The sequence below is a fragment of the Ovis aries genome, chromosome X (assembly GCF_016772045.2).
Source record: "Ovis aries strain OAR_USU_Benz2616 breed Rambouillet chromosome X, ARS-UI_Ramb_v3.0, whole genome shotgun sequence".
Classification (NCBI taxonomy): Eukaryota; Metazoa; Chordata; class Mammalia; order Artiodactyla; family Bovidae; genus Ovis; species Ovis aries.
The window spans coordinates 37,887,389-37,914,136 of record NC_056080.1 but is presented as its reverse complement, the minus strand read 5'-3'; the positions used below and the strand labels follow the sequence as shown (position 1 = coordinate 37,914,136).

The 26,748-nt window shown below is 41.0% G+C and overlaps 1 protein-coding gene across 3 annotated transcripts in view; it reads right to left on the bottom strand.

Annotated features, from left to right (window-relative positions):
- Positions 1 to 23,601, bottom strand: part of OTC (ornithine transcarbamylase) — an 80,959-nt gene extending 57,358 nt beyond the window's left edge. For all 3 annotated transcript variants that reach the window (XM_004022002.6, XM_060408404.1, XM_060408403.1), the window contains exons 1-3: positions 23,404 to 23,601; positions 8,579 to 8,717; positions 6,413 to 6,494 (exon numbers count right to left, since the gene is read on the bottom strand). In XM_004022002.6, the coding sequence (XP_004022051.1) occupies positions 6,413 to 6,494; positions 8,579 to 8,717; positions 23,404 to 23,483 (301 nt within the window). In that variant the 5' untranslated portion in view covers positions 23,484 to 23,601. The remainder of the gene's footprint in view (positions 1 to 6,412; positions 6,495 to 8,578; positions 8,718 to 23,403) is intronic.
- Positions 23,602 to 26,748: the final 3,147 nt, after the last annotated feature.

Sequence of the window (26,748 nt, the reverse complement as noted above, 5' to 3'; positions counted from 1 at the left end):
AGGTTTAGCCTGTTGTGTTTTCATTTTTTTCTTTGTGCTATAAAGAAGACTCATATCAAATCTGGACTTAGCTGATAGGGGTAGGAAGAAAGGTTACATACAGAAAGTGTTAAGAAATAGCAGTGGAAGCTCTGATGGAAAAGTGTAGCCTGCCATATCAGCAAACAAAGGATGCTGTGGCTGTCAAGCCATCAGCCACTACCACTGCCCCAAGTGTGAGCCCTGAGGAAACTCAGGATGAAGACAAAAGGGCTGCCCACTCCCAAGCCCTCAGCCACTGCAGCCACCCCAACAGTGCACCCTGAGGGGACTCGGGATGGGAAAGAACGGGATGCGTGCTCCATCACTTCAGCCCCGTTCGACTCTTTGTGACCCCATGGACTGTAGCCCGCTAGGCTTCTCTGTCCATGGCAAGAATACTGGAGTGGGTTGCCATGCCCTCCTCCAGGGGATCTTCCCAACCCAGGGATCCAACCTGTGTCTCTTGCGTCTCCTGCATTATGGGTGGATTCTTTACCGAATGAGCCACCAGAAAAGCCCAAGAACAGGATACTGGCGCTGGATAGCTAAGATGCATATCAAAGGAATGGTTTCCATGAGCCCAGACTCTTGTATCTTCCAATACATAGAAAAGCACTAAATTCATTAACTTGAGATGTCTGGCATCTTTCGTTAATGGTAATCGTTTGATGTTCCAACGACCTGGTTTTAAGTTCAGAATTCCTATATATCCTGGCTCCTCCCTGACCTCTTCTGAGCAGTCCCTCAGAGCTAACTGAGAGACTGCCTCCCGGGCTTCAGTCCTCAGCAAGTCCACTCAATAAAACATAATTCTCAACTTTCAGTTTGTGGAATGTTTTTCAGTCAACAAAGCCTTCAGCAGTTCTTGAAGGAGATAAAATGGGAAGCCATTGCCTCCAAAAAGGAATTACCTCTGCAGTTTTTGGTCACCCATTAGAAAGAAGCCTCAGACCCAGGTCCAAAAGCACAGGTCAAGCATTTGACAGTTTAGCTGACCTGGATGGCATTAAGTGCTTCAGTGGCGCTAGTGGTAAGCAACATGCTTGCCAATGCAGGAGACACAGGAGACGCAGGTTCAGTCCCTGGGTCAGGAAGATGCCCTGGAGGAGGAAATGCCAACCCAGTCCAGTATTCTTGCCTGGGAAATTCCACAGACAGAAGAGCCTGGCAGGTTACAGTCCATGGGGTCACAAATCGTGGGACACAACTGAGCATGACTTAGCATGCAGCACGCTTATGGAAGATGTCAGACATTCTGAGAAACCACCAGGAGCTGCCATTGCTGAGGAGAGGAGGGCACAGGGACAGATCTCTATTCTCTCTTCACTCTTCATCCGGAGGGAGTTTGTTTTTATCTCTTTCACTTCTGCATACATATCAGATATTTTTGAAAAAAGGATTTCATCTGTTAATATCTAAATTTCTGTCTGAGAAAATAAAAGTGCGTCTTACTTTGCTCTTTCTTTTCTTCAGGGATCCCTGCAAGCTTTGGAAGAAGGGGTATAAACAGAATTCACGTAGGAAATGTGAGGGCTCCAGGGGTTCTTGCTGGTAGAGATAAGGCAACTGTTGCCCTCTCTGAGCTTTACTTTCATACCCATGGCATAGTATCACGGTTTCTATATTACCAGCTTTGCAAAACGACAAATTTGAAAGAGCTTGGAAAGCACTAACTTCTATTTTACCTTGAAAGTCAAATACCAGTGTTAAATAAGGAAAGGAACCACCTCTTAGGATGCCCTGTGCATTTTTCCATCCAATACTGCGGTTACCGAGATTAATAAATGTATCCGTCTGTCTGCTCAATTAATTTGCAATGAAGGAGTATAATCATCAGTAGTCACACAGGAGAATTGTCTGGTTTGCCAGGCTGGCATACACAAAAAGTGAGTGAGGAATGAATGAGCTACAGCTACACACAGAGACATTGATACAGCTCCCAAACATAATGCTGAGCAAAAGAAGCCAGACACAAAAGAGCAGGTATTGAATGATTCCATTTCTATAAAGTTCGAAAACAGCTAAACTAATCTGTGAGGTTAGAAGCCAGGATAATGATTACCCTTGCGGGGTGGGGCAGAGAGTAGCAAATGGAAGGAGATATAAGGGAGGACTTCTGGGTGCTATTCACATCATTTCTCTATCTGGGTATTAGTTACAAGGACGTATAAAAATTCATTGAACTGTGTAATTAATGATTTGTGCATTTTTCTGTATGTGTCTTACATTTTAATAAAAATATTACATGAGTAATAAATATGGCTTGATTTGGGTGGAGAATTTTATTTTGTCTCCTAAGATAAAGGTGACGGCACCCCACTCCAGTACTCTTGCCTGGAAAATCCCGTGGACAGAGGAGCCTGGCAGGCTGCAGTCCATGGGGTCGCTACGAGTCGGGCACGACTGAGCGACTTCACTTTCACTTTCATGCATTGGAGAAGGAAATGGCAACCCACTCCAGTGTTCTTGCCTGGAGAATCCCAGGGACGGGGGGAGCCTGGTGGGCTGCCGTCTATGGGGTCGCACAGAGTCGTACACGACTGAAGCGACTTAGCAGCAGCAGCAGCAAGATAATACTAGGGAAACCTCAGTGGCTCAGACAGTAAAGAATCTTCCCACAATGCAGGAGACCCAGGTTCGATCCCTGGGTCAGGAGGATCCCCTGGAGGAGGGCATGGCAACCCGCTCCAGTATTCTTGTCTGGGAAATCCATGGACAGAGGAGCCATGGCGGGCTACAGTCCGTGATGTCGCAAAGAGTCAGATAAGACTGACCAACTAACAAGCTAATACTGCTGTATCGTTGCAACTCAGGTTTGAGATAGAATCCTCAAGGATTATCCAGTGAGGATCACCCCATCCCAGAGGCTGGCACAAATCTGGAGTCGAAATAGACAGTTTTAATTATGTCTTATTTTCATTCTAAACAGCAGGGTAATAGGTTTTGATGAAAAATTGTGCCAACAGACAACTATTAAGATGCACATGTACATAATAGAAATGTACCACCATGTTTTGGGTTGAGGTTTACCATTTCTATATGCATTGAAATTAGCTGCTTACTCTGACTGATTCTCCTACTATTGAGTTTGGCAGGATGCCATCTCAATGAAACCCATGGGTATTTATTGAAGATCATGATGAATACTCTGAACCATAACTTTTATGGTCATATGTTCCTTTTCTCATTTATTTGTTGTTTGTAATTTTGTGCAGATTTCTATAAAGAGCACTTCTTTATAGAAAATCATCATTTAACAAAATGCTTAATGCCACCTGTAGAAACAGTTTTGCTGGAATAAAACATGACTAACATGTGCTCAAATTAAATTAGACATTTAAAAATATGTTTAATAATAGCTTCTAATCCTGGGTCTGCCATTTATTAGCTATATGTCTGTGGGCCTTTTGCTGAACTTATTTTAGCCTATTTTCCTCAGTGGTCTCACCCTCATGGAGTTGTCCTGAGGATTAAGTGAGATAATCCATGTAATTAATGTAGAGCACTTAGTATAGGGTCTGTTCCCAAAAGCTTATTAAATCTTCACTCTTGGTTTTATTAGTAGCTTATCTACCACATGACATGTGCATGGTAAAACTGATCACTTATTCAGGGATATGTGAAATTAAAAATAACATTTGAACAGAGAAACATGGTAGACAACATCAACAGGTAAGAAAAAAATAATTTGAGAAAAACGTAACATTGAGAAAATTGTATGTATTTAATCAATTCTTTGATGGCTTCAGAAAAGAATACCTCTCTTAAGTACTAATGATTTTTAAAAATGATAACCAGTGTTGAAAAGGAGAAGAATTTCAGAACTACTGGCTGGTTTATACCATATTCATTTTTCCATTGCTGGACATCAGATGTCAATGTGACCTTTTAAAGGACCCAGCTTTAAAGAACAAAATGTTATCATCAGTTTTCTTCCTAGGACTATAAAGATTAGGTGACACCTTATATGTTTCCTTTCTTCCTCCTTCCTTCTCTCAAGGGGCAAGGGGAGTGCATTAACAAGAACAGTAAACGTGAGATCTGAACCCTGGTGCTATTTGTATTAATTGCATGAACTTAGCAAGTCACTTGATCCCTCTGAACTCCATTTTGTAATGTATTTGAGATACCTCATTACTGGTCCTTACAACGCAAGAACTGCATGAAGTAGTTGTTTGCTTCTGAGCCCTAGAAAGCTCTGATGCTTGTAAGTAGGATAAGATACACAAAGAATCAACAAATAGGTTTTCGTCTGTGGTACCTCTTCCTCGATCCTATCCATTTGCCCTTTGGGGCAGTCATGTTATTGATTCAAGGGAGGTCTGATGGAGTAGAAATGCAAAGAGAAAAAAGAGGTGATGAATTTCAAAATAGGTTTTTTGAAACTCATTACAGCAAACATAATTTGAGAAAAAAGATATTTTGAGTGTCAACAGCTAGGATTTCAAGTACAAACAAGACTTGAAAGAATGCATAGGTAGTTAAAGCCAGTTTTTCCTCCTCCTTTATCACCTGGGAACTGGAGGGGAAGAAGATGAAGAGCAAGAGCGAAAAAGCAACAGAAACAGACACTGGTGGACCTTTGTACTCTGCTGTCTGTCCCCCAGGCCACGTACTGAAGGGTGGGAAGCATAGTGGAAATTTCAGATTGTTAAGGGACCAGACCTGAGCCACGACAGGCTCAACAAGCTATACTAGGCCTAAGATCCATTTTCTTGTAAAACCTGAGTCATGATTCCGGGAAACCACACCCTGGGAAAGTCCCCGCTGGTGCCAAACCTGAACCAATCCAGATAGGGATGCGGGATTTGAAAATCGTTCGTGCGCGCGTGTGTACGGCTCAGCCAATCACTACCCGCCAGCTGTACTAAGAAGCGCCTGTATAAAAGCAGCTGTGATTCAGAGCTGGGGGCTCTCATCAAGACTCCACTGCGCTGGATGAGACAGGAGCCCTAGCTCAAGCTAGCAATAAAACCCCTTTATGATTTTGCATTGCTGTGGACGTCTTATTCTCTCTGTTTTGGGGACTTGGACTTCGGGCATAACAAGATGAGTTTGGGGGACACCAGAGCTGAGAACATCTGTCTCTTTTAAGACAGAGTTCAAGGAAGGAGTAAATATGCTAGAACTCCCTGGCACCCAGAAAGAGGAAGGAACAATAGAGAGAGTCTTGCAGTATCTCTGTGCCCACTGTGGCGTGGAGAGCTGACAAGAGCTTGAGAGTATAACCAAGCAGGACCCCATAGGATCATCTCAGGGACAGACCTTCCCCCATATCCTCTGTTTCAGCTCCTCTCTGAGACACCTAGATAATAATATTTGGTGTATATAGTATTTGGTGTAGTAAATTCTCAGAGTTGTTTATCTAATGTGAAAAATCCCCACCAAATGGAAGATGTTAACTACTTGATGACTCTGATCACCTAGCCCCAGGCCTCCTGGACTCTAAGGACTGATAATGTTAACCCCTGTGACACTACCCTTCTAACTCACTCACCATCAGCCAATCATTGTGCACAAACCGATCAAGTACCTGCAACCCCCACCCCACCCCCTCACCTGGCTTTTAAAAATGATTTATCGAAAATCCTCAGGAAGCTCAAGTTGTTTTAAGGCTTAAGCCAACTTGTCTCCTTGCATGGCTTTGCAGTAAACCTTTCTCCGCTCCAAACTCCAACATTTCAGTTTGGTCTAACTGGAAGTCAGGCACACAAACTTGCGTCAACAAGCGAGCCAAACCAAGAGCTATCTCAGATCTTGTGATCAGAGTAAAACAAACTCCTCCACATTGAATGGGAGCCAGTCAAGGTCCAGTAGGGATACAGAAGTCCCAGCAGATTCCAACATAGACATTTGATGATGATGTCCTGATGATCAAAGACCAGATCCCTATAGCCCCAGATGCCTTGACATTGAGATTCTCTCTAGGACTTAACCATGACTGTGGGGAAAGTGTGAAGAGACCCTAAACTGACAAAGTAAACGATGAAATGACAGGATTTGGATTGCAGAGACTGTTTCCATCATCCAGCAGAATTGGTATAAACAAGGAAAAGCTCTTTACACATTAGAAAAATGCACATTTCTTGCTCACGTTGAATTGAAAGCCTGAGAATTTATGACCACTAATATTCTGTACTGAACATGAATTATTTGAGATGTCTACTCAAGTCCTCATAGAATTCCTACAGATGAGGCTCATCTTCCTGCTTGCAGCTGCTGTGAGAATCAGAAAGAACATTCAGAGGCTTCCATTGCTACTCTTGGTGACATTGTTTTCCCTTTGTTGTTGCCAAAGAGACAGATAAATCTCACCACTGGGCTCCTCCTCCCAGGTCCTCACCTGTTGGCCCCCTCTGCAACACATGTCCAAGTTTGTCTGTGAACTCACCTGTTTCTGTGGACAATCTTGTTCGAGTACTTCTTTTTTCAAAAATCATGCCTAAGGACTTCCCTTGCAGTAAAGGCAAATACTGAAAGTCAAGGATAATAATCAAATTAAACTAACTAAAATGAAATATACATTTTATATCTACTAGCAAAGATTATATTTTAAGATTTATTCTTTACATTATCAGAAACTAGAATAATTAACACTGCTCCCAAATAAGCATTCATATGTTGTTTACAAAGTGAATTTAAAGAGTTTATTTCCTGTTGTATACAAATAGGGGAGGGAAAGAGGAATCCCACAGCTTATTGACATGTAATGAGAAAGTAATATTAGTTGCTCTGGGTTCAACCTGAACACTTGTTCCAAAATGTATTAATATTTCATACCGGAACCATCTTCTTACTTAAATCTGTGGAAATGTTACAGGGAAGAACTGACTCCATGTTGAATCTGTTTCTTTTACTTTAACATTTGCTTCCAGTTGTTTTTGTTCACTAAAAAGATACTGTCCATATATAATGGCCTGCCTTGGTGAAACCTGCTCATCTTCCTGAATGTTAAACCAAAATGCCTTTGTTCAGGACCCTGTCCACCTGTGGATGGCTACAGGAAGGAAGAAATTAACATATCCTATCCCTAAGTCTGGCCATTCCAGGACATATCTGCAAGATTAATGTCCTTTTTACTTTACCTCCTCACCTCCCCCATCTCTCTTCTAGAAAAGAGCCTGGTATCCAGACCCTGATAAGATGGCTATTTTGAGATATTAGTCTGCAGTCTTCTTGGTCAGCCAGCTTTCCGAATAAAGTTGTATTCCTGTTCTCAACCCTTGTCTCTCAAATTCATTGGCCTATCATGAGGCAAGCAGAGCAAGCTTAGACTCAGTAAAAGCAACTTCTACCAATGTTCAATGACTTCAAAGATGCTTGTTTGGGAAGTGTCTTCTCAGCTAGGAACATGTTTCTCTGTCACAACATGGGGCACTCAGACTCCTAAAGATGACACCCCAGAGTTTCAAATACACTTTCATCATGCATCCTTGGGAGAGTGCAAAGGCTTTGTTTCTAGAAGTCATGTGAAAACAATCTGAGTTTGGGTGTGGGGTGGGGCTCTTTCTCCTTCCTCTGCTACAGATGGACTTCCTGATAGGATGAGTTCTGGAACAAATAGATTCCTGCCAGCTAACCTTCCTCACCACAAAGTGTGTAAAACAAAAGCCTGGGGTCTCGAGGAGGGGAGTTTTTCTTCTTATTTCAAGGTGTTCTATAGGAACCAACAGCATTTGGAGCCACACCTGTTTTGGGTTCATTCTTAGGAACTTGGAGAGTTTGTGAGCTAGATAAGAGAATCAAGGTTGTGTACAACTTTCTCAACCTGAAACCAGCTCTTTCAAATGCTTTTGAACAAGCTTGGAATATGAAAATGCTTTCACAGTTAAGCAGTCTAAATGAAGCTGCTGCATTAATTGTGTTTCAAACATAAATTGCTCAAAATGCAGAATAATGCTTCCAGCTAAGCACCATATCCCATTTCTTCTCCTACTTGGTTACCTTTTAATTGGTTCTTTGCTAATCTAAATTTTTAACACCATCACATCATCCTGAATTTTTTGAAATTATCCTAATGATGAAATATCTGATCTTCATCCACCACTGGAATTTGTTGCTAGGAAAAAAATATATATATATCATCCTTATTTTAAATCTGCTAGAAAACAGAAAAGAAGGTAAGGGTAAAAATAAAATCATTCCAGAGAAATGATTCCTTAGGTTCTGATTCAGTTAATAATGACTTTCAACATTTCACATGAAAGAAATGCAATGACTTGTCATTGAATAACTGATCTTTATGCTTTTCGTATGCCTGTGCACTCAGTGATAATCAATTACCTTGCCTGTGTGATTTCATTACTTAGCTACTGTTTAGGAATTTTAATGTATTTTCTTTTCCTTCTTTCTTTGTAAAGGCTGTCTTTCAAAAGGCTGATTGGAACTTCCCTGGTTGTCCGGTAGTTAAGAATTCATGCTTCCATTGCAGGGGGCACGGGTTTGATCGCTGGTCAGGAAACTAAGATCCCTCATGCCATGCCATGCAGCCAAAAGAAAAAAAAAAAAAAAAAGACTGATTGGTAACAGTGGAAGGTAATATGGAAATACCACATACCTCTCCTTTTTGTTTTATCCTGAATTTCAGATCTGCTGATAGCCATAGCATATATTTAATTTCTTCTCCTGTAAAGTTCTTTAGAGTGAGGAGGTCACGGCCCTTCAGCTGTACTTTATCCTGTACTGGTTGCCCACATCTATGAAAAAGAAAAAGAAAAAGATATATTTAAGAAAACAAAACCCATGTCCTACGATAATTCATTGTTTAATTTTTGAAACAAAATATAGCAAATCATGTGTAAACTCATGTATCTCTGCAAAGTGCTAATGCTTTCAAATTGATATGGCTGTGGTTTACATTTTAGATATCCAGTTTTTTGAATGTTGAGAGGAAAGAAAAACTTGAGGAAAGAGGTTGAATTCTGTGCTGAAAATAATCATAAGTGGCTTTGTTACTTCATAGTTAGTCAAGTTACCCAAATTCTCTGCTTAAATTTCTCACCTAGAAAATGAGTATAAGAAGCTTATAGAGTTTGATGTGAGGATGAAATTATTCGATACATGGAAATCAGATAGTGTCTGGCATATAATAAGTATTTGATAAATTTTAGCTAGTACTATTGAAATCATTGTTTAGTCACTAAGTTGAGTCTGACTCTCTGCAACCCCATGGACTGCAGCCCGCCAGGCTCCTCTGTTCATGGGATTTCCCAGGCAAGAATACTGGAGTGGGTTCCAATTTCCTTCTCCAGGGGACCGTCCCGACCCAGGGATGGAACCCACGTTTCCTGCAATGGCAGGTGGATTCTTTACCACTGAGTCACCAGGGAAGCCCCGAAACCGAAATCATTAGATGGTACAAATAGAATTTGTATGTACATACAAGAGAAAACAATTTCATTCATTTTCCTCTGCTGCCTTTCAAATCTATCCTTGAAGAATTGTTCTTTGTTGTCCCCGGTCAGCTACAGTGGACCCTGTGGCTTTTCTAGTAACTTTCAGGGAAAGACAAAGTTCTCTGCTTACTTTACTCCCTCAAAGAGTCTTGGTTAAAGAATGTATAACAATAATGATAATTTCTTTGACTTTAAGAAATGTACTACAGGTTAATACCTTTTCCTTCCAGCTCATGCCTAATTTAAGCTGGCTTCCTCCACAGGGGAAGGGGAACCATGAGCTGTTTCCTCTGTTTCCTTACATTCAGTTCCTCCAAGTAAAGTCAAAGGAAGGTGAGGAGTTAAGGGCCAGGCAAAGTCTGGTTCTGTTCTAGTAATCTAGCATTGGTATAGGTGTTTAAGGCTGATTCTTTTCTGGGGTACTTTTGAGGGTCCATGGAAGAAGTCTCTCATCACTGGGAATTTCTCATAGCAGTTCTTGATGGCGGACATTTACATCGTCTTTGCCATTCAAGGAAACATATCCAAACTCTTTTTGCTGCGATCTCCCCAACGTGGGTGCTTCGGGAAGTCTTTTGGTCATAATGTGACACAGCGCCATGATAGGTCTCTTTCTTCATCCATATTGGTTCATGGGAAACCCTGCATGTTCTTTGCTCTGACTAGAGTTGAGTCTGTCCCAGCATAGACTCTTGTTCTGCCATCAAAACAGCTAGCCAGCCAGTCCCTCTCTATATTTTCCACTTATAGGCCTGACATCACTGTGCTGTCTCCAAGCTCTCCTATTGAAGATATTAGTGCCATCATAGCCACTTGCCCTAATCTTGAGGTGAGGGAATAATTCTCATCCATGTGAGGCGCATCATATACAATGGTTGTTGCTGTTGTTCAGTTGCTAAGTCATCTCCGACTCTTTGCAACTCCATGGACTGCAGCACTCCAGGCTCCTTTGTTCTTCACAATCTCCCAGAATTTGCTCAGATTCGTGTCCATTGAGTTGGTGATGTTATCTAACCATCTCAGTCTCTGCTGCCCTCTTCTCCTTCTGTTTTCTATCTTTCCCAGCATCAGGGTCTTTTCCAGTGAGTTGGCTGTTCTCATCAGGTAGCCAAAGTATTGTAGCTTCAGCTTCAACATCAGTCCTTCCAGTGAACACCCAGGACTGATTTCCTTTAGGATTAACTGGTTTCATCTCCTGGCTATCCAAGGGACTCTCAAGAGTCTTCTATCCAGCACCACAGTTTGAAAGCATCAATTCTTCGGTGCTCAGTCTTCCTTATGGTCCAATTCTCACGTCCATACATTACTGGAAAAACCATAGCTTTGTCTGTATGGACCCTTGTTGGCAAAGTGATGTCTCTGCTTTTTAATATGCTATCTAGGTTTGTCATAGCTTTCCTTTCAAGGAGCAAGCATCTTTTAATTTCATAGCTGCAGTCGCTGTCCACAATGATTTTGGAGCCTAAGAAAATAAAATCTGTCACAGCTTCCACTTTTTCCCTTTCTATTTGCCATGTAGTGATGGGACCAGATGCCATGATTTTAGTTTTTTATACAATGGTACATAGCTAAAATCCTCTTCAAATCTATAACTCACCTCCCGGTTTCTACAATCCATTTTAAAAGCTGGAGGCAATCACCAGTGGGTTGCAAAACTAATTCTTGTGTACCTCCTTGGCAAGCCCTGTTTTAGTGGTCTAGCATCTCACTTCGGATTGAGGAAAGAGTCAGAACCTATTGGGCCTGGGCAGAAACTGAGACCAAGTCCCATTTTAACATTCTATTACATTATGATGACAGTAATTGTTATTTGGGATAATCAGTATATAAAATGGACAGCATTTATTCTCAGTGTTCTCTCTATTTAATAATAATTAGTATTGTATACCATTAGAAATTATGAATAACCAAGGTCAAATTGTGATTTACCACATATATTAAGCATTCATTTTACTTGGAGTAAGATGACTGTCAGAAAATAATCATGCTTGAACTCCAGCCTAAGAAAAAAAGCTTGTGCTACTTGAGATGAAGAGTAAATTATCTGGTGGAATTTATGTCTTTTTGCACTGATAACAAGATAATAAGTAAGAAAATAACAAATTCTCTCAATTTGTTGTTTTCACTGCATGATGTCAAATAACTCAGACAAATGTATATTTTACTAAGTATCCAACTTTCTAGCAGAGCTTGTTTAATGTTCAGAAGGTGAATAGATTTTTTTCAGTAGACCTTTTATGAGATAAAGCCCTTCAGAGATTCTAATTAGTAAGGAAAGGGGCTTCCATAAAGATGGAGGGTTTGTGGGTTAGCTGGCTAATGATTAATTAATAGATTTAATACAAGATCTAATGATATATTCAACTCTAATAAGGATTAGCATTTTCAGCCTATATGTGCATTAAAATTTTGCTCAACATTCCTAAGACCTACCATTGTCTTCAACTTTTAAAAATGTGTGATTCAAACACTCTTCAGATGGAAATTTCTTTAAAGCAATTGTCTCAATTGTTTTATTACAGATGCAAAACATTAAAAAATTTTGAAGATAGGTCTACAATATATGTTTACTTACTTATATGTATTACTATCCTAATAGATTATGCACATAACAAAACATAAAAAAGAAATAAAAATTTTAAAGTGTAGAATAAGATTCAGATATTTTAAAAATAAATTTGTAAGTATACAAAAAAATTGCTAGCTAAAGAAGTTTCTAGAATAGATATTCATTTTCTTCCTTTTATTGGAACCCTAGTAAAAAGCTTACAAAATTGTGTCCAAGATCTGGGTAGTAACAGAAAACAATTTGATAACTTTAGAGATGTGGCAATTAGGCAGGAAATTTAATTTTATGTGTGTATTCTGCTTTTATGTTTGGCTCTGATAATATTAACTAGTGACACTATCTAGTACTATTTAGGGCTTGGAATATACAAGTACTGATATTGTTGAGAAGTAAATTCTTTGGTGTTCATGCATTTTTCTCTGTCAGTTGGATCCTTCTAGGGATCTGTAAACAGGTTTAACATGTCTGGCTTGGGATGGAGGCATGGCAGCTTAATCTTTCCCAATTCACACTGTCAACTACAAATAGGCACTTGCCATGGGCACTTACCATCTACCTCTACAAGGATTAAATCATGAGCTACTGTAGCTGCTGACCTTCAACACTCCATGAAAGGAGTTCAGGGTGGAGAGCAGGAATGAGGCACTCTGTGCTCAGGGGAAAAGCTGGCAGGACAGATCTTTAGATAGTAGATAAATTCAGGAGCTAATTTTATGAGTCCAATTCCTGTATCTCCCCATATTTAGAAAAGCACTAAAATCCTTCACAGTGATGACTGTTCTTCATGACTAGCAAAAGCTTCCCGAGACTAGTAGAAACCTTCTGGAAAAATATGTGCTTGATTGCATGTACTTCCCCTTTACCAAAATCTCATACATACTGACCTTCCCCACTGTCTCCTTGGAGCAGTCTCTTGGAGCTATCTGAGGTGCTCTCTTCCAGGCTGCAGTCCACACCTCATGTTGCATCCACACCCCAATAAAACTTAACTCGCAACTCTCATGTTGTGCGTTTTTAAGTCAACAACATTTAAGGCAGCTCTGAGAGTATAATTTCTTCTGGAATAAGGTCCAAACAACATAAAATCACAGAAGATAAACTTGCTTGACGCTATGTCTTACAATAACACATTAACATTCCATGGTTGAAGATGTCACCTGATATTATATTAAAAGGGGAAGGAAAAAACTTTCCTGGAAAACCCCACTCCCTAGATTCAAGAAATTTGGGAACTATCACTATAGTTGTTGAATTTGCATCCATCAAAACCAGGAAAAACAAACCATGAGCTAATTTTCAGGCCTTTTTTAATTCCCTAGAGTTCAAGCTCTGACTCCTGGCTATACTGGAGCCCACGAAAGCTGAGTTGCCAAACTCCAACACTTAAGGGATTCAGTATCCTCCCTTACTTTCAGCCCCTAGAGGGTTTTGTTATGTTTGTGTGCTTAGTCACTCAGTCATGTCCAACTCTTTGCAACACCATAGAGTGTAGCCCACCAGGCACCTCTGTCCAGGGGGATTCTCCAGGCAAGAATACTGGAGTCCATGCCCTCCTCCAGGGGATCTTCCCAACCCAGGGACTGAATCCAGGTCTCCCACATTGCAGGCGGATTCTATACTGTCTGAGCCACCTGGGAAGCCCTTGTTGCATCTACTCTGATCTAAATACTCACAGGACTATATGCTTCATTGAATGCATATCATAGATTTTAGAATTGTGGTGGTGTGGTTGAATCTCAGAGAAAAATAATTGGAAATGAAAAGGAAATGGAAATTTTGCAGAGCACTGATTTTTTCCCCCCTTCCTATTAAAGTAAATAGCAAAATAATGGTGAAAGAGGAGGGGCAGCAACACCTTTAGCTGCTTCAAAAGAGCTTCAACTTCCACCTCTTTATTGCCCAAACAGAAAACAGATTGGAAGAGGTAAAAGGTCTCTGAAGCTTTCTCAAGTTTGTCCTTACAAACTTCAAGAAATTTCTAAGTTGGAGGTAGGGTTAGAGTTAGCGCTGATATTCTGCTTTTGGGATTGTGTTGTGAGAGGCTCTTTTTATTTCTCCATTGACAGATTTGAGTTTAAAAATAGAAGTCACCAACATCCTGCTCGAATATTCCCTTCTTGTCCAGACCGTTCATTTTCAAATTTACGTAGTGACAGAAGCCTTATTTCAAATTCTTTTCCTTAGACCACAAGAGATGAGAAGAATACCTCTTTGTGTCTCTAGTCTCCACAGGGTGGCAGCTGATATGTGGCCCTCCTTCCTGTTACTGTGGAATCACACCTCCAATAAACCAATAAATCTTAGCAGATAAGCTATTAAAAAAAACAGTTCTGGCTTTGCACAGCAGTGAGGGACTGTAAATAACTATTAAATCTGAAGCCATGTAAAACAACCTTCAATGGGAGAAATCACAATTGTTCTGTGACTTAAGTTTTTTTGGCAAAACATTACAAACTCTCTTATAGTCAGTTATAAAGGCTTAGGGAAATGAAAAAAAGAGTAAAACTGATATATATTTAGTACATTGTCATTTAAAACATTAGAAACATCAAGAATTACAGTGTTTTATTTCTTTGTAAAAATTATCAGGTAGTTTGCACAGTGTATGCTGTCTTCTTATCACGTTTGTTATGCTTTGGTGAATTGTTATACTTCTAAGTTTGAATCAACTTCCAACATTTTATTCTTTGAACTCTTAATATTGTGAAATCTCTCTGAGAATTCCTTTAATTCTTTAAATATTTATTATTTGGCTGCTCTGGGTCTTAGTTATGGCATGTGGAATCTTCTAGTTGTAGCACATGGGATCTAGTTCCCTGACTAAGGATTGAACCTGGGTCCCCTGCATTGGGAGCACAGAGTCTTAACCACCTGACCACTAGGGAAGTCCTGAGAATTCCTTTAGTATGGAATGTTTTACTGGTATCACTTCCTCTGGAATATCTCCATACTTTTGGTCACACCACTGTACTCATTTATGTCGATAAGTTTGTCTTCACTAAGTTTCTCTAGCTACATAGCTAGAACCTCTCAAATAGTAGCAGGGTCAACAACCCCACAGTCAGCTATTTCTTCTATAAATACATTTGCATTCACATTTAACTTGTCGATGTTATCATTTTTCTTTCTCTGCTGCATTTTCACCTCTTTCAGACAACTCTGTCTTTTAATTATCCATTTTTTATTAAAATGTCACATGGGCTTATCACTGGAAGAAGAGAAGGCAGAACAACTATACTCTTTAATGTCTGTAGGTGAACTGGTTAACAGCTGCACAGTGAGCAATCAGCAACAGACTTTGAAAGAAGTGATGTGATTGGTCACTGATCATGCAGTGCATCTGTTATGTACACAGTGATTTGTGAACTGAAGAGGCAGCAATGGATGGATGTGAGGGTTGGACAATAAAGAAAGCTGAGCGCTGAAGAATTGATGCGTTTGAACTGTGGTGTTGGAGAAGACTCTTGAGAGTTCCCTGGACTGCAAGGAGATCCAACCAGTCCATTCTGAAGGAGATCAGCCCTGGGATTTCTTTGGAGGGAATGATGCTGAAGCTGAAACTCCAGTACTTTGGCCACCTCATGCAAAGAGTTGACTCATTGGAAAAGACTCTGATGCTGGGAGGGATTGGGGACAGGAGGAGAAGGGGACGACCGAGGATGAGATGGCTGGATGGCATACTGACTCGATGGACGCGAGTCTGAGTGAACTCCAGGAGATGGTGATGGACAGGGCGGCCCGGCGTGCTGCGATTCATGGGGTCGCAAAGAGTCGGACACGACTGAGCGAATGAACTGAACTGAACTGAACTGAGCCAGCAATGACATTTTTACTTTAGGCAACTAAACCCAATTAATGTCCCATGGCAACTGAAATTTGAACTGTGTACTTGGGAGACTGGTGTTATTTACTAAACTGTGGTAAGTAAAATTCCTACGTGTGAGGACCATACAAAGGAACGCCTGTTTGTACCCAAGATACGTTCCATCATAGGCTTCCTTTCACATACTACTCCCTCTGTCCACGACACTCGCCCCACAGCCATCAAGCTCTCTTTCTCATCCTTAGGCTGGAGGCTTAAATACCACCTCCTATGAGACTCCTTCCCTGACTGTACCAAGTAATCTCTGCTTTGGCTTCATTTTCCTCAAAACACCTATCACAATTTTTAATACAGCAGGTTGGCCAGAAAGTTTGTTCAGGTTAGAAACCAGAAGGAACTTTCTGGCCAACCCAATATATTTGTGTCTGTCCTCTGCTTACTTTTTTTTTTTAAGATCTTTTTAAAAAATATTTATTTACTTATTTTTGCCTGCGTCAAGTTTGAGTCACAGCACATGGGATCTGTTGTGGCATACAGACTTCTCCCTAGTTGTGGCACTCGGGCTCCATAGTTGTAGTGCTTAGACTTAGTTGCCCTGCAGCACATGGAATCTTAGTTCCCCAACCAGCGATTGAACCCAAGTTCCCTGCGTTGGAAAGCAGATTCTCAACCACTAGGCCACCAGGGAAGTCTCTGTTCACTGCTTACTTTTAATCTTCCCATTAAATTACATGACCCACAATGTCAGAGGTCCTGCCTGTTTTATACATTAATATATCCTGGTGCTGCTTGCAATGCCTGGAATATAGTAGGCATTCACTGAATATTTCTTAAGTAAATGAATGATTGAGTGAGGTAGAAGTAAATCAATTTGTATAAGAAATTCAGCAGATTTCTGGGCATGAATTTAGAGAGATTTTCCGGGATGGATTTTTAAGGCCCTGACTGAAGTCTGATGACCAAAAAAGATACTAAAAGTGCCCCACCCCAAAAAGAATGAATGTTGAGGCAAGAGCAAGTGTGGATAGTGGTCCAGGCTGAACACAAGGCCTAAGAGTCATGGAGGAGAATTGATTGTGGCCTGGTATGTTGCTAAAGCTGAAATTCTCTAAGATTCTACAGTATTTGCATCACTGGGAAGAATAGTTGGACATATACACATGAAACAACAACAACAAAAAAGCATTATAACCTTGAATCCTACAGGTAGTAGCCTGAGACAAGTACAAAAGCTAGAAAACTGGTGAGAGTGCCTGGTGGGTGAGTTTTTGTCCATAGCACCATGAGGGTCAAATCCAAAATACATTAATAATGAACTATACCAATATCTTGGTTACCTCTTTCCATGAACCCCTTTTGGACAGAATACGTTCCCAGGGTTCTTGGGGACAAAAAGATTGGAGCGGTAGCTCCTGCCCATCTGTCATACCAGCCTGAGAGGGTTTGAGTGATTAACTGGAAAAATTGTTTTAAGTTATATCTCACCTGGTTAAGGGGTTCATAATGTTTATACCATTGAAAAACCATTAGAGCAGCCACCAACTTTTCTCAGTTCTATCCAGGAGGTGGGGCAGGAAATGTTGGCTTGGGAAAAAGAACTGTTTTTCATAGATATCAAGAGCTAACCAGGACAGTTTATCACTGAAAGGAAAGCAAACACAATGGTTCCAGTTTAAATTCCTATCCTGTTTACTGTCTCCTTATAGACCTCCCCTTGGCTCCAAAATGGAGTTGCCACACCTCTTTCCTGAGCTACTTAAAAATTAGAGGAAAATTGAAAACCTCCACAATTGTACCACGTTAAAATGCCTCCATTACAGGCACCCTCCTTTTTTTCCCTTGTTTGTGTTAAGCATTTCTTGCTTTCTGGTGATAAACCCACATTCTAGTTAGCCAGATAAAACTGCTGACCTAAATGGCTTTTAAGTTCTCATAGAGACCCTGTGCTTCAGTTGGAAGCAGCCCAGTCTGGTTCATGAGGACCCAAACCAAGGCCAGAATCACTGTTTCAGTGTTTCCATAAAATGCTTGGTCTCTTTGTGCTCAAGTGTGTCTCCTTGGTAAACCAGACTTAAACCACATTATCATTCTTCAGCCAACATATAACAGGGAGGATATAGTATTGGAGAAAACAATGAGAAGCATGTATGGATTTTTCCATCAAAACTGTCATGGCAATCAGGTTAAAGCCAGAGCTTTTGAAAAAAGGCAAGACTCATTCATCACATTAATTTTATCCCTTCAAAAAATAATTACAGATGTTTTTCAACCCTAGATCACTGAATGCTAAGAACTTAGGCCAAGGTAATAGTAGACCCTTGTGTTAGCTTTACCCAAATATCTTCCTAGCTAAAAAATGGAAGAGAATTCTCTATTGGCAGAATGAAGCCTTTCATTGCTACAGTGCATTTTCCAACTCTAGTAAACTGTTTGGAGTATGGGGGAAGACCTGGATGTGTTCCCTCGTATAATTATATTTTGTTGGAAGAGAAAGTGCTTAATTTGAGTAAAATGTGGTCAGTGAGAAACAGACTTTGCCAGAGTAGGAAAAAACTCAGTGTTAAATGATATTTTGATCCCCATGGAGAATTTGAGATAAAGACTTTAGCTTCTGGAGGCATAAGAGAGGGCCAATGGATGATATGGCAGAGATTTTTTGGTTTCTTTAACATTAGAGACTGATACAAAAGGCATACTTTCTTGGTGTTTTTTTTCCTTCTTTACTGAGATATTTTGGCTTATCTTTAAAAGGGGGTGGAATATTGAATAAGGGTAGATTGGCCAATTTGATCAGTGTGGAAGGATCAAAGTCATCAAGCAATGGAATGAAAAGAGCAGTGGTTTTAAATACTCAAATTCGAGTCCCAGTTTGACTATGACCTTGAGATGATCAGTTTCCATTTTTGGCCTTAAATCCTCATTTGAAAAAGTAAGAAAATCAGTGATCCTTCATGTCTTTGTCTTCCACAACACTCATGAAGTTCATACAAGATTTCCCACAGGCCACACTGGAGCCATCTGAATTCTCAGTGGCCGAACTTTCATTTCATCCCGTTGTTTCCATCTCAGAAAAAAAAATATGCATTGCATATTGCAATGCATGCCAGGGAGAGTGACTCTTTTTTCACAAAACCTTTGAATATGACCCTATTGATCTGGAAAATCAAAGCACAAATTGTTTCCAAATTTCTCTATTATTAAACATAATGATAATTTATTAATAAAAATATACTTGCAGCCTTTCTCACTGTTGCCACATGCTCATATGCAGTATAAATTGCTACTGATAACTAGGTGACTAAAGGATATCAAAGCTAACTTAGATTTGTCAGTATTCTAAAACTGCAAAACTTAGCCCTCATCTGAAAATTGAAGACTGGGATAAGGATTAGCTTCATGTAGACTTACTATTAAAGGGCTGGAAATCAGAAACTGTTGAAAATCTGTGGCCACCTCTCCTTCTTTTATCTTGGTTAAATCACTAAATTACTAAAAATAACAAACTAGAAATAAAACCCCAATTCTACTCTTGGCCAAGGGAAACATCACAACCCCATTCCTTTCTTGGTCTCTTGCCTTGCAGTTTTCTGCAGTCAAGAAATATGTTTTTTAAAAGGCATTTATTTTCAGTTATGAAGGAAAATGTGAATAATCAAAGAGGACTGTTTTCTCTCCACAGCATGAGAGCATGGATGGCCTGTAATGGCTATGTCTGTGTCTGTGTGTCCACGTGTGTGTGGATGGGCATGTGTGTGGGATGAAGGGAACTTAATGAGTTCTGTAAGCCTTTAGAGAGGTCTAGAATGAAATACCTGAAAACCAGTCACCTCCAGCTCCAATCCATAACCTCCACAGAATTGGGTGGCTTAGCTCAATATTCTCTGAAGAAATGTCTATTTGTGAGATGAAATTGAACTGCACTTACAAATGGGTCTTCTCTGATAAAGAAAGATATTTTCTTAGTGCTTTCTTTAAAAGCTGTGTTTCCCATAATAGGCAACAAATCATGGAATACTGTCTATTATCCAAACACAGCCTGGCTCTCGAGCCTTGTTTGTGAGATGAAAAGCCTATGGATTTGGGTGTTTTTGGCAGTCTTGGTGTCTGATCCTATTGATTTTGTAAAAAAAAAAAAAAAAAAGAAAGAAAGAAAGAAAGAAAGAAAATTGACTGAAAATGATTGATCTGGGAGCCGGTGTAGATGGCTTTAGCCTCATTCAAGTGGTTATTTTATCACACCCATGGCCATATGGCTGCTCACTTCAAAACTGTGAAGCCCCTACTTGTGGCATTGCCAAACCCTAACCACATATTTCCTACTACTCTCTAGTGCTAAACTCATGTGGTATATTTCATAACAGGGACCCTCCACCGTTCCAAGAGAGATGGGTCGGGGGGTGGCTGGGGGGGTTGAAAAAGAACCTGAATCTCTGAAGAAGGCTGAAATCAAAGTAAAAATACCATATAAGTGGAGATGACAGGAAGATTTTCTCTGATGTTAATGGGTCATCAAAGACTGTAGGTATTATTGAGTGCTTGCTAAGTCGTTTCAGTTGTGTCCAACTCTTTGCGACCCTATGGACTGTAGACCATCAGGTTCCTCTGTCCATGGAATTTCTCCAGGCAAGAACACTGGAATGGGTTGCCATGCCTGCCTCCAGGGGATCTTCCCCACCCAGGGATCGAACTTGTGTCTCTTATGTCTTCTGCATTGGCAAGCGGGTTCTTCACCATTAGTGCCCCCTGGGAAGCCCCAGTAGGTATTACTGGAGATCAGCAAGTCTGAATTCATCTAACTGGTAGTGTGGCTCACTAAAAGAGTAGGAAAGAAAAATACTCACGCCACATGAAAATGACAGCATTTCCATGTTAAGTCATTTTACAACAGAGACTCATTCTCTATGGTTTCTAATAACATGGGTGATCTGAGGCTTTCATATTTTCAAATAGCCAGTATGGTGAGCTGATTTGGTTTTACTTTAGAAGGCAATGGCACCCCACTCCAGTACTCTTGCCTGGAAAATCCCATGGACGGAGGAGCCTGGTGGGCTGCAGTCCATGGGGTCGCAAAGAGTCGGGCACGACTGAGTGACTTCCCTTTCACTTTTTACTTTCATGCATTGGAGAAGGAAATGGCAACCCACTCCAGCATTCTTGCCTGGAGAATCCCAGGGACGGGGGAGCCTGGTGGGCTGCCGTCTGTGGGGTCGCACAGAGTCGGATATGACTGAAGTGACTTAGCAGCAGCAGTCTTACTTTTGCCTCACCCCCGACTCACTGAGAGATAGCTAGCCAGGATTTTCAGAGTCATAGTCTGGCTACTGGATATATAAAATAGAATGTTAATAAATACTCAAAAGTGCCTAAATATTTGTTTCTTATTTTTGGTTTTGGCTGCGCTGTGTGGCATGTGGGATCTTAGTTCTCCAACCAGGGATCAAACCTGTGCCCCCTGCAGTGGAAGTGTGGAGTCTTAACCACTGGACTACCAAACAATTTCCTACCTAAATACTTGGAAGAGGTTTTACTAGCAAAAATTTAACCTGTAATAATGTTAAAGGGGTGGGGTGGGGTTCCTTGGTGGCTCAGATGGTAAAGAGCACAACTGCCAATGCAAGAGACATAACAGACATGGGTTCTATCCCTGGGTCAGGAAGATCTCCTGGAGAAGGGCATGGCAACCCACTCCAGTATCTTGCCTGGAGAATTCCATAGACAGAGAAGCTTGGCGGGCTACAGTCCATGAGGTCACAAAGAGTCAAACATGACTGAGTGACTAACACTTTCACTTTCAATGGTAAAAAATCATCACTGTGATTTTCAAAGAAAAGTATAAATTTAAGCTCCAACCTTTGCTTATTCACTCAGTTGATTATTTCTAGCTCAGTGATGAGTCTTTGTTAAAAAAAGTATGGAATAAAATTTCATCACACTCTTAATAAATGTAACTCAGTGGGTTAGAATGATAAAATAATGAACACTTGCCTGTCACTTTACAGTTTCCACACAAATTATCTTACAGATTACTGCTAGACTGTGAATTCATGTGTCTGGAATGAAATAACTTTTTATCTTACTTACCGCTGTATCTCCAACACCTTGCTTAGGGGGTGGCACAAAGTAGGCACTCAATAACTATTTATTAAATAAATAATTGAACCACACTGTGATGTAGGCAGAACATGTATTACACTTTCTCTCATTTTGTAAGTGAAGCAACATCAAAGAAAATTTAGTAGCTTGCTCAGGGTCATATAGCCGATGAGTGGTGGTGACAGGCCTTAAACCCAGTTCTTTAGACTTTAAACCTGAGCTTTCCTCTGACTTCTACTGTCTAGCTCTGCCACTAACTAGTAAACCTCATTATCTCTCTGGACCTCATTTGCCTTATCTATAAAATAAGAGAAGGCATTATTCTGTAGCTCTGAGGTCCCAACTGCATCTACTTCTATGTGTGTAATTTACAATATTATTTACTATGTCATTCTGGCTTCTGAGTGGTGCTAAAGGTAGAGTCCAGAGAGTCCAGAGCTGTCAGGTGACCCAGAGAGGGGAGGCCCAGGGCCACTTCCTAACAGTGGGAGAAAACTTCAGACTAGAAGCTTCTGACTTTAGGAAGTCATTGAGGTCATTTTGAGGTTGGTTTAGGTTGTCAAGAGGCACTGGGAAAATTCTGATTGTTAACAGGCAACTACTCCAAAAGTCTTCTGGGAACAATGTCCAAATTTGAGAGCATTGCTTCCCTGATTAACCCATCACTCCTGTCTCCTTTCCTGGGGGACAGGCTCCACACTGCCTTCGACTGTGTGCATGAACAATTGACTAATTCTGAGCATGATGTAGCTTTCTTTTTTTTTTTCTTAAATATTTATTTTTATTTATTTGGCTGCACCATGTCTTAGTGGAGGTATGCAGGATCTTAGTTACCTGACCAGGGATTGAACCTGGACCCCCTGCATTGCAAGCTTGGAGTCTTAGCCACTGGACCTCCAGGGAAGGCCCAGGATGTAGCTTTTTAATGAATTCATTGGAGACAGCCTCCTTTCACATGCTAACAAAAAATGCAGAAATCTATTTTAAATTTAGATTTTCTTTTAAAAATATCATTATCATCATCACATATAAGGCTTCTTTCCAGCAGCTTGCAAGTATTTATCTAGTCACTCTTTTGGGGTCTGTTTTTTTAAAGAATGAATCAATCTCCATGCTCTAGAATAATATATTGTCTTCAGGCAAACCTAAATACAAGCAGAAGACCCCATGGAAATTAGTTTCTCTCATTTCCTTCAGTCACTTGCTCCTTTAGAATGTACACAAATGAAAGGTGTCAAGAACATTTAGTCTGTTATACCTGCCACAGTCCCCCCATCCCAACCCCACCCCCTAGCACCCCGTGAAATCTGATTACAGGAGATTGAGAAATGAAAGCTCAGCTGGAATTAGAGACAGCTGTCTCCAATAAGGACAGAACTTGCCACTATAACAGAAACACTATAGTAGAAAGTGGCTTTAGGAGGTGGCACGCCTCTGCAGGATAGAGCTTCATTTACCACCACGGCTCCTAAGTCGGGCTCTAGTCTCCGGCCATCACTTACCGAAAATTTCGAACCACGAAATTGTGACCATTTCTAAGAGCTGCATTGTTCAACAGGGTCCTTAGATTAATAAACAGCATCTTCTTTTGATCGTGTAAAGGGTGATTCTGTGCTGTTGAAAACGCCGCACCAAGGTAGCCAGGGGGTCCACCTGAAAGCTGAGAGTGCTTTCGATCACAGTGAGAGAGCAAAGGTAATATTGCCCTTCAACTACCTTATCAAGTTCCCCAGGCTGGAGATAGTGCAGGGCAGGGTCCAGGAGCATTTGAACTTTAAGCCAAGCTCCACCATTGTGGGTTGTTTTTTTTTTTTTTTTTTTTTTGGTGGGGGGTGGGAATCCTAACACTTTTGGTGCTCAGATTCCTCATTTTTCATAATATATTTATGCTGTCACATACTTGTACCAAATCAATTGACAAGTACTCATTGAGCGTATAATATATGCAAGAGACTGCAGGGCTGACTGCTGCGAAGGTACATAGAAATAACTCATTCAGAAAATGCGAATTGGCAATGCAAAACCCCAGATGTAGACATGACATCCCTGAGTATTTCCAGTGATAGCACTTTCCTCCCTCTAAGCCTCAGCCTATCCACAAAAACAAACAGAAAGACGTGCCCTGGAAGGGGTTTTTTTTTTTTTTTTTTTTTTGGTGGCAAAAAAGCTGGAGAGGGGCTGGAGATGGAGTAAAAAGATCTCAAGCCTGGAGCTCCCATTGTGCCTTGCACATGGTAGGTCTTCAATAAGTAAGGAGCTGCCTATTAACTCCTGCAGAAACCCACCATCTGCATAAGTGAGGAGGTGGGGTACCAAATGTTCCTCCCCTTGCAGCCTATCTGGGCAACTAAGGGGCCATCCAGAGGTTCACACTCAACTCATTCATTCATCCGTAGTTGTAGATCAGATGTTTTCAAAATCTGTTCTGAGGCAGATACAGGGCGAGACTGGAATTTCAAGGAAGGAAGATGATCTCATCTTTGCACACTTTAGAATTTGGTAAAAGTCATAGATCTGTAAATAAATAACCATAATAGACGCCTATACAGGACACCTTATTAGAGACGTCCAGGTAAAGAGCAACCTCATCACAGATAAGGGATAACTCTGAGCTGGGGAGGGTGGGAGGCAGAGTACGAGGGCAAGGTAAACATTTGCTTGATCTTTGTGGAATGCAAAAAAAAAATTGTGTCATTTTAAAACCAACTATGACCACTTCAAGGGTAGGGAGGGTTGTGATGTGATGTCATAATTAATAGCAGGGAAATTTATTGACACGATTCCCTTCTACTCACAGAGAATGAGGTGAGATAGAGAGGAAAAGACTGAAATCTCCAAACCTCTGCCACATCTTCTGTTATGGAAAGACTATTCCAGGCAGACTGTTTGCAGAGGCAGGGTGGGGAGGGGCTCATGGTGGTGGTGGTGAGAAAGCAGATAGTGACTGCACTACGTGGGAGACGAGATGGCAGCTCTGTTTGAAAAGATCGCTTTAAAAGTGTTGTTGAAGTGACAAAACTGGCCTCTTGTTGGAGAGCTTTTAGTGAACAGATCTGATCTACCTAATACAGGGAAGGAAACTGGATGCTTGCAGGGAGACACGAAGAGAAGTGGGCAAACTGCACTCAACTGCGTGCTGATGTAAAGCCCACCTCTTCAGTCAAGGATGCTACCCACACAAACAATTCATCTGAACAAAGCTCAGGGAGAAACCATGCAGTCTGCCATGCCACATGGCAGAGAACGTGGGCCGCACTGCTGAGATGTCAAAGTGACTCACAAACCCTCATCCTTCTTTGCAGGTAGGAGTTCAGTCTCCCAGAAAGGACTAAGAAAATCTTACCCTCCACTTAACCCCCAGAGAGTCTGGAAGAGAGGTGCTGTACCACAAGTGCGATGAGCGTAAAGGTCATTTCACTGAATCCCAGAAGACAAGCTATCTCAATGAACATTTGGGTCACAGGTGGAAAGACAGCATACAGGGTTTGCCATCGGCTCTCAGAATTCGTCCAGGCGCTCTTATGGACCACCCCCCTGACTCCTCTAACTCCACTTCAACTGCCAGCTTTGGCTTCTGACCTGGTACCTTTGTTCACCCAGCCCTTCATCCATTCCTCCTTTGCCACCACTGCCAGTAGGCCGGGGCTCTGTGCTGGGCGGGCTCTGAGGGATACAGTGATAACCAGGAACCATGAGTCCTTTCCCACAGGGAGTTCACCTCTTGGAATGACTCCACAGCACAACTTCTGTCTCTGTCCCCTGACCTCGTGCATCCTCACCAAGAGGGTAGGGCTTATCCCTTGTGCCCTTGCTTCAGGCCCTTTGGGACCTCCAGCTTGGAGGGTCCCTCATCCAGCTTCCACTACTGGTGGTTGGGGATTAGGTGGGGTTCCTGGAGGAAGTAGCACTGATCTTTGGTGAACTGGAATGAATCAGGGAATTGTCAAAACTGGAGGGGGCCTACAAAAGATAGACCCAACAGAACAAATAGGGCGTGTGGGGTAACAAGAATTAGGGGAATGGATCCACTCTATCCTTGACCATTTAAATGAAGCCCCGCCACCACTAGGCCCACTATGAAAAACACAAAACCACGAGCATCCATGTCCTGTTTGTATCCCCTTGGTATTTGGTCTTCCCCTACATACCTGCCGATTCTTTTTTAAATTTCCTGACATAATATTTTATTCAAAATGAAGGAAATAGAGAATAAATCTATAATTGAAATACACTATTTTTCTATTGTCTTCTTTCCCACAAATGATTATTATTGTGATTACATTTATTGATACATATTATTAATCACACCATAATAATGAGTGATTATTATTATGGTGATTTCAGGTACAAAATCTTTCCTTCCCCCAAAAGTTTTCTTCTACTTGAAATTTTCATCCATAGTATCATTGTTTGGGATTAAGCATTACTTCAGATGAAATTTATAACATAAAATGTATAAAACAGCAACTGGTTAGGATAATACTGGCATAGAAATAAGCTTAAAAAAATCATTTGTAAGAGTTTCCTAGGACAGAGATCATGGTGAGGGAGTGATGAGTTTTGTTGTTGGGGAAGCATACCTGCCACTTTTTTTTTTTTTAAATTCTGGATTTATTGTTCAGCATCCAAGTATCTTAGTTTCTAAGCCAAGGATTGAACCTGGGCCTCCTTCAGGGGAAACACAGAGTCTTAACCACTGGACACCAGGGAAGTCCCCTGTCACTTCTTAATGCACAGGCCCACAGCTGTCTGACTGAGAATAAAGTCCTCATATTCCTCAGTCCTGTGTGGGCAACCATGAGGCATGTTTTATGTGCTTTTCCATAGGTCCCCAGTGGGACTAAGCC